The sequence below is a fragment of the Xiphophorus hellerii genome, chromosome 14 (genome assembly GCF_003331165.1).
Source record: "Xiphophorus hellerii strain 12219 chromosome 14, Xiphophorus_hellerii-4.1, whole genome shotgun sequence".
Taxonomy (NCBI): Eukaryota; Metazoa; Chordata; class Actinopteri; order Cyprinodontiformes; family Poeciliidae; genus Xiphophorus; species Xiphophorus hellerii.
Genome location: NC_045685.1, coordinates 15,583,593 through 15,596,948, shown reverse-complemented (window position 1 = coordinate 15,596,948; position 13,356 = coordinate 15,583,593). Strand labels below are relative to the sequence as shown.

The following is a 13,356-nucleotide window of genomic DNA, read 5'->3' as shown; positions in this document are numbered from 1 at the left end:
AGGAAAGAAAGGTCAGGGATCACAAAGGATGGAAGACAGGAAACAAGGTAGGAAGGACACAAGAGTAGAATGCCATAAAAAAGGACACCAGAAAGGAAAGAAGGACAGATGAAAGAAATAAAAAAAATGAATAAAACCAAGCAAGAAAGGACACAATGATGAAAAGTATGAAGGGAAAGAAAGGAAATGCACAAGGGAAAAACATAAGAAGGAAGAGGGAAGGAAAGAAGGAAAGAACTGAAGACCAACTAAAGCCGAAGGTCACTTTTATTGTTTAATTTCAGTGTTCACATAAACAGTACTAAAAATACATTTAAAGTGATAAAACAGACATGTTATCTTTCCACCTAGACTCCAAAACACACACCAGTGACCTCCAGAACTACACACCGGATCACTTTATTTTGGGCAACCAAGAACCTTATAATCACAAGTGCAGACGACCCACTTTTTCCAGACGTGATTCTAAAAATAGTTCATGTATGTTTCTGTACATTTAATGACGCGTAGTACAAAAACAAATACAGAGTCATAAGACCTTACATACGAGCGCTAGCAGCACTATACTTCAACAAATAAATCCGAAACACGCTCAAACCAGGAAGTTTCTTCAGAGCAGCATTTACATACTTTGATCCAGTGTCAGGGAATGCTTCACATAATTAAAAATACTTATTGTTGTGATCTCTTCTCAGTCTGTCAGTAGGCTTCGATGAACCACAGTGTTCAGACCTACAGTAAACAAAACGCTTCTTCATGATTATCTAAACTCTTCTAGGTGCACACGGTCACCTTAGTAACAAGATCACTGTGGATTCAGCCTCGGTCTCTGCAGGACAGCAAAACGTTGATTGTGGTTTGTCGTCTATGAAAGCACAGTGAGGGTTACGGTTCCTTTGGTCCTCTTCAGGATGCCGACGGCTTCTTCATGCGTGACTCCGTCCAGGCTCTGCCCGTTCACAGCGATGATCTGGTCTCCCCGCTTCAGACGGCCGTCCTCGGCCGCCGCTCCCTGAATCCAAAGAGAGCCAGAAATACAGTCCCTCTCAAAAGTATTCAGACCTCTTGAATTAATTTTTTTTAATAGTGTATCACATTAACGCCACCAACCTTAGAATATTTTTTAAAATTTTTTTTATTACCCCTCCAGGGGGTCTTTTTGTGGGCTCTAGTGTCCCTTATATCACAGTAGGCTGACAGGAAATGGGGAAGGAGAGGGGGGAAGACATGCGGCTAATGTCGTCGGGTCCGGGAGTCGAACCCGCGACGGCCGCGTCGAGGACTCAAGGCCTCCAAATACGGGTCGCGCTAACCACTACGCCACCACGGCATGCCCAACCTTAGAATATTTTAAAGGGACTTTATGTGATGTACCAACACACATTAATGCATAATTGTAAAAAGAATTTTTTTTTTTTTTCATTACAATCTGAAAAGTCAAGAGTACATTTGTATGCACTTCCCTTTACTCAAATACCACTAAATAAAATATATTGCAACCAATTGTGTCACAGTTCTGGATGTTGGTTTTATTTTTTATTTATATCTGTTTAGGTCTTGCCATACTCATTTCATTCTTGTGTTTATTATTGCTTTAAAGGTGTTGCTGTATTTAATTAATGCCCTTTCCTTTAATTTCTCAGTTTACTCTTGTGTTTTTCTCCTTCTTGCATTTGTATATTTTTTCCTCATAAACTGTTGTCATTCTTGATAAATAGTTTCTGTAATTGCTGGTTCAGCTGCTTTTGTGTAATAAGTCTCCCTCCTTCTGTTTTCCCTGCTTGCGTTCTGTCTCAGCTGTTCCTCATTTCCTCTGATTAGTCCCTTCGCTTTCTTTTGTCATTTCCACTCCTGCGTCAGTAATTAAATTCTACTTTAAAACTACTTTGTAGTGGTCTATCACGTCAAATCCCAATAAAGCAAATGGAATACGTTTTCAAAGTCTTCTATTTAGGCCTTTGAGAAAAGACAGGAAAAACAAGCTGATTCAGAGAAGAAAAATGGCTGCAGCTGGGCTCCAACTACCTTTCCAAACACTGTTTTGACGTAAATAGGTAAATCTCCATGGGGGCTGCCGTGCCCTCCGACTATACTGAAACCAAGTCCATCAGGTCCCCTTTCGAGAGTGATCGTCTTATACTGAGGTGGGCTGGAAGGAAAAACAAAACAGATATAAAAAGTGTTTAGGGAAAGTTTACTCCTTCATTCTCCACATTAAGCCTCCTGTCCTTTGGCAACAACATAATGTTCTTTTTTTTCTGTTGAGAGGAAACAAATACCCAATATCATCCTGGAAGATGCAGCTGGGCATCAGAGAACCCCCATCCTGCTTCTGAGTGGGCCCCGTCACGGTGGTGTCGCCACCTGCTACCACCTACAGGTGCGATAACACGTACGTACAAACAAAGTGACATTGTTATGTTCCAGTCTTGATTTACTGTAGAGATAAAGACTGAAAGTCTGCTGTTAGTGTCCTGTTATGGGTTAGGGTTTTATGGCGCGTCTGCTGGCGCTACTCCTGCTCGTCTCAGAGGCATTGTGTTGAGGATGCGCTAGAACATAAGGAAGAGTGAACGAGTGTGCGATCGAGGAGACCTGCAGCTGTATTGTTCCCGTGGCGTTCTTGAGCAGAGTGACAGCCTGCGAGTGACTCATGCCTTCAGCAGATGTGCCGCATATGCTGACAATTCGGTCTCCCATCTGGGGAAAAGAAAAAGAAAAAAAAAAAAGGATCAAATTAAAGTTTTCATCCATGATGTCAAACAGGTTACAGTCGTCTGTGATCTTTAGCTTCACAAGGGTCAAATTCAGCACTGATCCCGAACATCTAATTTTTCGGACCAAAAAGATAATTTCTGTCTTTTCGGTATTGATTCTGACTCATCCATTTATGGACAAACTAATTTAGTCACTGTAATGGAGTGTATGTTGTATGTCAATAAATAAAAGTGACCTGAGATAGGAGCTCTGATGAACTCCACGTGTAATTTTTGTTTGATCGGCTTTATTTTTGTTCAACAACATAAGAGTAGTCACTGAATGCTAAATACGATCTGAACACATTTAGCACAGATATAGGTAATCCACACATTTTTACAATCTAAGCTTTTATAGTGTTGTAAGAGTTGAAGAGATTGTGGTTTCTTTCTCGCTATCAAAAGTTAGTTTTCTTAGTGGTTATTGGCAAAAATAGGTGAAGACACCATACAGTATTATCCAGAATGTTCAGATAAATCTAGAAACTGAAGACACTGAAAATACTTACAATTTCTCAAAGAGAAGATCATTTTGAGATTTGAAATTACTGAATTTTGATATACCACTGAAAAATCTCACCAAAAGATCTAGCACCACTAAAGCTTGTGCAAAAACAACAATTTGGTCACACTATAGTGACTTTGTGTGAACCTATTATTATATGACGTGCAAATTCTCTTCTCAAGGCCACACAAAAGCAAATGAAAATTTAATGTTGGCTAAATAATTTCATTGTTTAGTCTTCTCATTTTTCACTTGTGCTGAAATGTTTCTCTCTTTTCCCTTCAATGAATCTTTGTGTTTTAAATGAAAGAGTGGGAGATTTATCATCTATGTTAGCTACAGCTATTGTCCTCCCCCGGTCTGTGTCGAACACAGAAACAATTGTCAGTGTTTCTCAGAGAGCGATTGCTTAAACGCTGACCTTTGAAAGTTTTAGGAATCGCAAACAAACAGGCGAGGAGTAAAACTGTGGCACATAACTGAGATTGTTTGTATTGAAACAAAACCCATAATTTGAAGTCTGCACATTTCTTATTTTACTGAGGGTCAAAAACAATCAGCAAAAATGTGGCAGATCTTCTACCTTGAGCTGCGTCTGAGCAGCGAGGCCGTTGGGATTCATCATGGCGATAAAGATGGGTATGTCACCCAGAGGGCTGCCCACTCCACCGGCTATGCTGATTCCCAGAGAGTCGCCAGGGCCTTTCGTGAACTCAACCGTTCTGATGTCTTGGTGCTCTGCAACTGGAAGGTTGGTCACAATACACAACTTTATAATAGACCTCAATGCATTTTTTGGGTTTTGGTACACTTCTTTACAAAAGCATTCATAACTGTACACTGATAAACTTCCCAGTTTTTTATTAAGAATGTATGTGAAAGACCAACACAAATTAGAGTGTAAAGACTTGAAGGATCTTCCTTACAAAGAAAGATTAAAAAAAAAAAAAAGTGTAGCAAGCATTTGCAGTCAGCCCCTTTGACTGCCACTTCCCTCTGCTCTTCTCTGCTAAATAGTTGAAACTCAAGATTGGATGGAGAATGTCTGTACGTCAATTTTCACGTCTTGCCATAAATGTGCCATGATTTATCAACTGGATTTAGATTTGGACTTTTATTCTTCTAACTAAACCATTGCATTGTGGCTATGGCTGTATGTTTAAGGTCATGGTCCTCAAGTTGTAGTCTTATTGTATTGTATTGCATACAATAATGATTGCATGTTGTTAATAATGTGCATACATTGCATCTTGCATTTAGACCAACCAATTTAATTTTGGTTTCAACTGACCAAGTATCTTCTTCCACATATTTGATGTGTTCCTGGTTTGTGGCAATCTAACTTTCCTTCAACAGTTTTATTCTTTTCAACTTTTCCATGAAGGCCAGGTTTCTAGAATGCATAACTAATTATAAATTTCAAAGACACCAGACTGTAATTAGTAAAATTTTATTAAAGGGGAAAAAAAAAACATACAATATGTGGTTTTAAAAAAACATGCATCATTTTCCTTTCACTTAACAATTATGCTCAAATTTGTGTTGTTCTTTCAGAAAAAAAAAAATTCCAAAAAGCACAATGAAGTTTGAGCTTTTTCAAAGGTTTAAGGGTTACGAGTACTTATGAGCACTTTTCTGACCAAAATAACTGACTGATTGATAAGACTCTTATTTCAGTAGCTGAAGTCTTACAGTTTACTTACACTCTTGATTTTTGCTTGGTATGTCAGAATCACTTGGAGGGTTTTCTGATTCGGAACCAGACTGACTGGCCACCTTGGAGCTGCCGGTTTCACTCATCTAACAAGAAAAGGTGTTCAGAGTTCAGATTTTAGAAAAACCACATAAAAATACGAGTTTGGTCGGAGTTGAACCACCTGACTACTTTGGGAAAGTCGTCTCTCGGAGTGAAATGGACCGGCCTTAAACCTCCCGACTTCCATCTTTATTGGCCCAACGCAGCACTGGAGCACAGTACACCTCGTTATTTTTTAATGTAGATTAAAAAATAACAAGGTGCTCATGTAGATGAGCAGCGTGAGTTCAGTCACCTTGAGCAGCGCAGCCACGGCCTCCTGAGTGGCTGACCGGACGTCCTCGCTGTTAACCGACAGAATCTGGTCGCCCTGCATCAGTCGGCCGTCCACGTCCACCAGACCTCCTTTAACAATGTCGGATACAAACACTCCCGTGTCATTCCTGTCGGGAAACAGGAAAAAAAACAAAAACGGGTATATATTTGTCAGAGAATGAAATAGTACCCTGCATCCTTTAACCGTCATTTATCTCTCAGGCTACTGTGTGTTTTAGTACAAGGACAGGAAAAAGAGAACTGGTGAAGGAAAAAAAAGAGGACACTGCTACTGCAGACCGCATTTCGTAGGTGCCAATCTCCACGTGGATAAAGACAAACAGAAACGGAAGATATGAAGCAAAGCAGCTCAGTTCAACTCAATATCCACGGCCAGAGACACTTGGCTGTCGCAGCTTCTACACCACTAACTGCTAGCTTGCACTTTTCCTTTTGGCCCACAAGGTTTCAGGTTATCTAAGCAATTTTCATTCTTTTCAGCATTTCTTTTTTTTTATGCACATGAGACACCAATGTACAGGTATATTAAAAGCATAAAACTGCTGAGTGGTTCTTTCATCTCTGTAGACTTGTTGGACAAAACGCAGCACACAGCAACACTGGGATAGGTTAAAAAAAAAAAAGTATTTGGGGTTATAAAAGGAAATATTTGCACACATGCACACTGAAGGTTCCATCTACTTTTTTCTTCCAGTATTCCTGTGACCTTAGAGAGTTTTCTAGACTCTTGTGTCCAGATTTGCTTTATTTTAAGAATAAATATATTGAAAAAATCACAAGATTTTAAAGAGCTCAAGGTGGAACATGGAAAAAAAAAATCACAGACTCTAGAGAAAAGTGAAAGGAAGGACAAACATGAAGGGATCAACGACTAATGTATTAATTAATCCCTTATTGTAGCAAAATATTTATTTATATTGTGGGGAAAAATATCCCACATGAAGAAATAACAGTTTTAACTAACTCACTGATTCCACATGTAACTTCACTAAAACCTCCTGAAAAATCCATGTGAAGCATTTTTGTAATTCACACTTACAAACATCTAATAACATGATCAAGGAATGAAGAACGCTTAATAATAAATAATAATAAAAATTGCCTTTCTGTATGACATGACACACTGAGGACCATTAATTCTTCAAAATGGGAAAGACAAGGAAAGATGTTCTTGTTGAGCCTTCCTAATATGTGCAATAAGAGAAATAAAGTCTAAAACAATTGAAACTATTAGAAACAAGGCTAGACAATACGAAAATCTATAATAACAGTAATAATCACATTATTGTTATTTCACTCGTGTGTTTCCATCTGCAGTCCTGAAGCACCCAGTGAAGAAGCAAACTCGGTATGTTGTCATGTAGAGCTTTTTGGCTCAGATATAGGGTTCAAAAACCAGCAGGCATTGACATTTTAGGGCTTTTATCTGACAATCTAGAGAGACGACACATAATTGCCGATTTCCTCATTCACTGAGGTCAGAACTGTTGTTGTTGTTCACATTAATGCCGTAAAAAGAAAACCTGTCTGGTGCTGAGGGTTTATTCTACTGTCCACTTAAACCCCCAAAAATCTCACTGTAAAATGACTTAAAGGGAGGCAACTATTACAATTTCATGGCTCTAGTGGCAGCTGAAGCCCAAAGATAACAGAAAACTGCTGTGCAAATTTAAACCTTATTTTAATGCTCTATTTGCATAACTGCTTCTGATAAACGAATTACCTGTGATCCCGCGATCTGCAATGGAAAAAAAACAATGAAACAATGACCATTACTAATCATTTTTATATTTTCATATAAATTCCATTGTTCTACTCAATATTAGTATACATCTGTGTCAACATATTGCCAAACAAGTTAGTTTGCTGGGCTGCCTTTGTGATTATTTAGACCACAATGCTGCTGAAGTGGAAATCCTGATTTTATTAATCTTATTCAATAGGACGATCAACATTACAGAAATAAACACTTAAAATATATTACTGTGCATAATGAATCTGAATAAAATGCATGTTGCTAAGTCGCATGGCTACAACAAATGCATGGAAATGCGCATACGAGCTCTTCCTCGCTTTTCAGAGGATGTTATGCAGAAACACTGACACTAACAAATCTCTCCCACCTCCTCCCTACGATGCTCAGACCCAGACCCTGGCCCGGCTTCTTGTGCAGCTCCACAGTGAAGGAGTCCCACAGCTCTTCCTCCTTGTACTGGGCTTCATCCCTGTAGACCGTCAGCTGAACCCTCTGGGGCGTCTGCCGCAGCACGTTGATGGCTTCATCATGGCTGGCTGCTCGCAGGTCAATGCTGTTCACCTGAGAAGTGTGTGTGTGTGTGTGTGGGGGGGGGGGGGGGGGGGGGGGGGGGGGGGGGGGGGGAAGAAAAAAAAACTTTTATTAATTCAAAACCCTGTCTGTAAGTTTACTCCCTGTAGCTAAACGGCAAGAACAACACAACCTCATTCTCCTTATTATAGATAAAATGTAATTACAGCGAGGGACTATGAAAAGCACTAATAGCCTAATTTAATGCTGAAACAATTTTTTTTTTTAACTGCTTCAAAAATGCTGAGATGTTTGGAAACTGGATGGCTGAAATAACAGGCTGGGCTGCTATTTGCCAGAGGGATAGAAAGTAGCCACAGGGAAGCCTTCCCACAGACCAGCGGTCACTTTAACGAGCGACGTCCAGGACTTGAGTTTATCACCACATTAAAGGGGGAAATACCACATTAGCTTTCCCCGTGGACATGCAAGGAATTTTCCCAGAGCAGCTAACTGGGAAACTTTTTTTCTTTTCTTACTTTTGACCTTATTTTCTAAACACAGCAGCTTGGCTCACGGGCAGAAGAGAATAGCAGGGGGCAATTAAGTCATAATGATGTGTGTGTGTGGGTGTGCCTGTGTGCGTGTGTCTTTCAGTTTAGGTCTACTGACTGCGCTACAATAACTGCAATCATGAGCTCCGCCCCTCTGTGACAAAGCAGGAGGTCAGAGGGAGGGCACGTCCACATCGAGTCTTATACTTAACTTGACATACACCACTCCTACTCCTTCTATTAAGTTTTACTTGGGTTTTGAATCTCACTAACAGCTACAGGCATTGTGGATCAAGCCCTAAGAAACTACTTCTATTTCTCAGATGTGCCATATGAAACAAGTTGATCCTTAAATTAAGAAAGCCAAAGTCTCTGCTAACGTCTCCTTAAAATCTGTTTGGTTTTTTTATTATCTTGGTCAGAAAAGCTTAATATTTTTACAAAGAACCTCTAGGATTTGATCTCCTGCCCAAAGTCTGCCATCTTTGGAGGCTGCTCCTTCTTCATACACTTCGTGGATTATGATGGCTCCCTGAGAAGAGAAAGAGAGAGGAAAAAAAGAGAGGATGACCAAAAGACAGGAGAAAAGAGAAACATTTAAGAGTTTATTTGTAACTATGACTCACAAAATAATTCAAATTCTGTCATGTTATAACCACAAATGTCAATGCAATTTATTAAGTTATAGAGCAGCACGAAATGGAAGCAAGGTCAGAGTGTCAAGTCTTACACGACTCATTATTTTCCTGTCAACAGATTCCCTGGATTTTCTTTAGGGGTATTAAAGTAAAGAAGTCTTTTCCAGATTCACATTTGCTCTACATATATTCATCCAGACCTGGACAATTGTCCAAACTGATTAGTTACCATAAGTTTCCACTACTTTATCATATTCAAAAAGTCATAGAAAATTCTAATAAAATGCAACAAAGTTTGTGGCAAAATTCAAAAAAGAAATTTAAGCATCAATATATGTGCAAAGCCCTATATGACAATGCATTAAAATAAAAAGTATTTTTTGGGGGGAACAACTTGTCAGAGTTTTGGTGTTTTAGCGCACTTGTTCCTGTGGGGTCCAGAGGGGTTGTTACATTCCTGGGTTGAACATTGTCTGCTGTGGCCGAAGCCCAACAAAGAGCAAGCGGCTCCCCAAGCCTGACTGAGCAGACAGAATGGACGGACTGAGAGGACGACGGCAGGAGGAGGAGGAACGCCTGTGACAACATCATTTCCTACATTCCTCAGCCGCCACGGCTATTTCAGACCTGAGATATACTGCTGGCGCCATGGGTGGGAGCTGACCAAGTACATTTACAGTTTATTTTTCTTACAAGCTAGTGAAGCCTCGACTCCCCTTGTTGGTGTGGATGTGAAGCATGACAGTAAGAGTCGTGTTAAGAGTAAAGGGCAAGCCTCATTTCACACACTGTTTCCTACCAGCAGGGTGTCGCAGCCCCCCACGATGCTCAGGCCCAGTCCGGTGCAGCCTTTGGAGATTTCAATGGTGGTCTCGCAGCCGGGGATGATGGGGCAGGTTGCCGGGTCGCAGGCCAGCGTGGAAGGGGTGGAAGAGCGACTCAGACCTGAAACGGAGCAAGCAAAGGAAGTGAGATGCAGTTAAATATGGGATGTAAATCGGAGGTGTGGATATGTTAACTCACCAGTGTTTATCTCTGCTTCTGGCTGACTTAAAGTACTCGGCGTGGTGCTAAGCATGCTGGGTGAGCTGGTGTGTCCTCCATCTGAGCTAATGGTGTCCTGACAAGCCGACTGGGGAGTTGGGTAGGAGGACACGGTCTCATTTGTTACAAATGTGAGCTTCACTGGACCTTTGGCCTTTCTCAATAAAGAATTCACCTGAGAGCCATTTAAAAAATTAGACTGCTTATGTTACAGAGACACAGATTCGACTTTGTTTGCAACAACAGAGCAAACCTTTTCAACTGTGTATCCAAGAACTGATTCCCCATTCACAGCCAACAGTTTGTCCCCTGGTTTCATGCAGCCGTCCTTGTAATAAAGTAGAAAATATGATTCGCAAAACCTTCACACAGTGGGTATTTTTTTTTTAGTTTATTTTGAAAGCTCTTAATACATTTCCTGTGTGTTCGGTTGCTTCAGATATGCTCTGAATCTCAAGGCCAGACTCTGTGTTCCCTTCTACAAACGCAATGCCGTCCTCCTGTCGGAGAACCAAAACACACAATCAGTTCAGAGTTTAGAGAGATCCTCCTGTAAATAGAATATCTCTGAAGGTAAGAGTTGGAAAGACAGGGATAATCCACACACCAAACTTTAAAAGAAAGTAATTCATCAAACCACATGATGACACATCCACAGAAAAATGCAGCAGACAAAAAACATCGCAGCTACAATAAAATAAAATAAAAATGTTTCATAAAAAAGTTAGGACATCCCAATAAGTATTAATCTCTTCATTTAGAAATGTTTACATCTCAATGTCCATAAAAAGGTGATTTAATTACAGATAAGGTTGTGGAGAAATGTGACTCAGAGGGAAGAGTAGTTATTTTGCAATGGCAAAGTTATGGGTGTGATTATTGCTTCCTCTCTGTCACATGACAATATGCCCATCGGCAAGGCATTTAACCCCATATTGCCTACTTGTCTGCATATTAATGAATGTATTTGAGAATGCAGCCGGGTGGATAGGACATGTAGTTCTTTGATTGGTCAATACAACTAGAAAGGTGCTATATAAGTTCAGTTCTGTAGGGTTTTGTGTGGAAGCTTCGCTTGGATAAACTCTTTATTTTGCTGCTATCTGGTCCTTTCCAGCAAATGCTTAAATATTAGTTTCTTTTCTGCTTTCCTTTGAAGCAACGATTTGCAAACGAAAACTGGTATGACTGACAAGTGCTACCTCAAGGGGTATAATTATCTCAAACTTCACCTCGGATCATTCTCACTTCCTCTACAGCTTTCATGTTCTTAAATAAATTATCTATAGGACAGGTTGATTTTGTACTATTCTTCATTGTTTGTTTATGAGTGTATCCTATAGATATCTGACATTTTAAAGCTGTGGTGCTGAAAAGATCAAACAACGACCTTTATAAAGCTTTCCGTTAGGTCCCACTATAAGAGATAAAAAGCCGTTCCTTTCATCTTTGTATGAGCTAACCGAACCCTTGAATTCCTTCAACATGCCTTTTCTTCTGTTCACTACAGGATTTGTTTACTTCTCCCTTTTATTTCACAATTTTTCTACTACTTGTCTCCGGTTTTGCAGCTCATCAAGCTTGAATGCTTCTGTCTACTCTGGCTTCGTTTTGTCTTACCCTGTAGGCTTCCGCCCTTCTCGTTACATTCTGCCTTTTATTTGCGATGACTGAATTGAACAGTGGTGCGTTTGCCTCACCTCCACCTTTATGATGTGATGAACATGTTTTGAAGCATCATCGTCGTTAGCGGGAGATGTTTTTGGCTGCGAGAGAAGATGGCACATTTTTAGGAAAAGAGAGCAGCTGGAAATTCAGTCTTGCGTGAATGTAATCTAAAAACAGCAAGTGGTTTTTGATGTTAGGGTGCCTTAAGACTCGCTTGACGCTGGAAATTCCAGGACCACAGATAGGGATAAAAATTGAGTCATAATTGCTGTAAATGGTGAAGCAGCTCGAGCGTTGCTCTATAATAGCTGCATGATGTTGGTGTCAGGAGTGTTTTATGTGTGTTGCCATGAGCTGACTCGTACCTCAGTTTGGGACTCTGCCGTGTCTCCCTCTTGCTCTCTCACAGGTCCCACAGCCATCTGGTTCAGTGCCTCTGTGCTCCTGTTTTCACAGAGTCATAACTCATATAAATCGCTGCTCTTCTGCCTCTGGACAGCTGAACGGTAATTTACTCAAGCTGATCACAGTGTGTCTGTCTGGAGGGGACCAGGACTAGGATGTGAGTTAAGTGGGAGGTTAAGTACTGCGATCCTGGTGAAGACTAAACCTGGGTCAGGGGTCAAATGAATCTGTTGGAGATGTGGCAGCTGATACTCTACTGCTTCAAGACAGCAATCATTTGGAGGTAGTAAAATCAGGCATTTATGAACAAGCTGATGTCTGCAAACATGGATTTTTATATGGATATTTAACAGGGGTTTTGACATAGTTTGGAAAACATTTGGAACTTTGTTCATGCATTTTCCAGATCTGGATTAGACGGGGGGGAAAAACCGAAGTCTGGAAATATATTGGTAATTCCTATACCACTCCATATCCAGCCAGCCATAAATGTACAAAATGAACAAGAAAGACTTGGATGTCAGAACATTTGAAATGATGAAAGTAACATACTTGCTATGTGAAATAAAAACTGTGGGACTTGAGGACAAACTGCTTTTCAGTTCAAATGTAATGCAGCCAGTAGAGCAATACCATATTTTTTTTTATAGATAAAGAAATAATAAACATAATACTAACATAATATTAAATATTTTCAAACCAATGAACCTGTTAGATTTACTTAGAATGTCAAAAAGTAAAGCTTCACTTTAAATACAGAATGACAACAGCTCCCTCTAGTGACTCCTACAAACCATTACACTTAATGTATGACCAGTACTTCTAACGCTATCTATCTTATAATATTGATAATAATGATAATAATCATCAAAATAATAATAAAGAAAGGTAATGGTTTTCTACCTGATGAAGATGATTTTAACTTTGGATGGAGAGCTCTTGATAATGGACGATGCGTTCTGATGACTTTGGCCATAAAGAACTTGTCCGTTGATCTAAAAGAACGTAAAGACAAGTGTGAAAGTGAACTTAAAATCTAGCCCAAGTAAAAAAAATTAAAATAAATAAATTGAAGCATGCTCAGAACGCCAAAGAAATGTTGATCACAAGTGCCTGACAAAAATCCTAAGTAAATGTGGATGTTGGAAAGAACATAAAATGTGTTATGATTTTCTGGTTAAACTTTGTCACATTCTGTTACATTTTAACCCAGAACGTCAGTGTTTTTATTGCAACTAATGTTACAGATTAGCAGAAAACAGTGCATGATTGTGAAGTGAAAAGAAAATGGTCCATAGTTTATAAAATACTTTTCTAATAATCTGCAAAGTGTGTCACATATTTGTATTTAGCGTCTTACTGAATACTTAAAGAGTCCATCTGTGGGCATAACATTAAAGAACAAACAGCATCATGAAGACCAAGGAA

The 13,356-nt window shown here is 39.7% G+C and overlaps 1 protein-coding gene across 7 annotated transcripts in view; it reads right to left on the bottom strand.

Moving 5' to 3' along the window:
- Positions 1-249: 249 nt before the first annotated feature.
- mpdz (multiple PDZ domain crumbs cell polarity complex component) overlaps positions 250-13,356 on the bottom strand; it is a 55,507-nt gene continuing 42,400 nt past the window's right edge. For all 7 annotated transcript variants that reach the window (XM_032583367.1, XM_032583371.1, XM_032583370.1 and 4 more), the window contains 17 exons: positions 12,832-12,923; positions 11,889-11,967; positions 11,556-11,621; positions 10,269-10,355; positions 10,109-10,183; positions 9,835-10,030; positions 9,611-9,756; positions 8,622-8,705; positions 7,477-7,670; positions 5,313-5,460; positions 5,139-5,225; positions 4,965-5,061; positions 3,845-4,005; positions 2,596-2,700; positions 2,280-2,374; positions 2,026-2,149; positions 250-1,012 (listed from right to left, as the gene is read on the bottom strand). In XM_032583367.1, the coding sequence (XP_032439258.1) occupies positions 866-1,012; positions 2,026-2,149; positions 2,280-2,374; positions 2,596-2,700; positions 3,845-4,005; positions 4,965-5,061; positions 5,139-5,225; positions 5,313-5,460; positions 7,477-7,670; positions 8,622-8,705; positions 9,611-9,756; positions 9,835-10,030; positions 10,109-10,183; positions 10,269-10,355; positions 11,556-11,621; positions 11,889-11,967; positions 12,832-12,923 (1,983 nt within the window). In that variant the 3' untranslated portion in view covers positions 250-865. The remainder of the gene's footprint in view (positions 1,013-2,025; positions 2,150-2,279; positions 2,375-2,595; positions 2,701-3,844; positions 4,006-4,964; positions 5,062-5,138; positions 5,226-5,312; positions 5,461-7,476; positions 7,671-8,621; positions 8,706-9,610; positions 9,757-9,834; positions 10,031-10,108; positions 10,184-10,268; positions 10,356-11,555; positions 11,622-11,888; positions 11,968-12,831; positions 12,924-13,356) is intronic.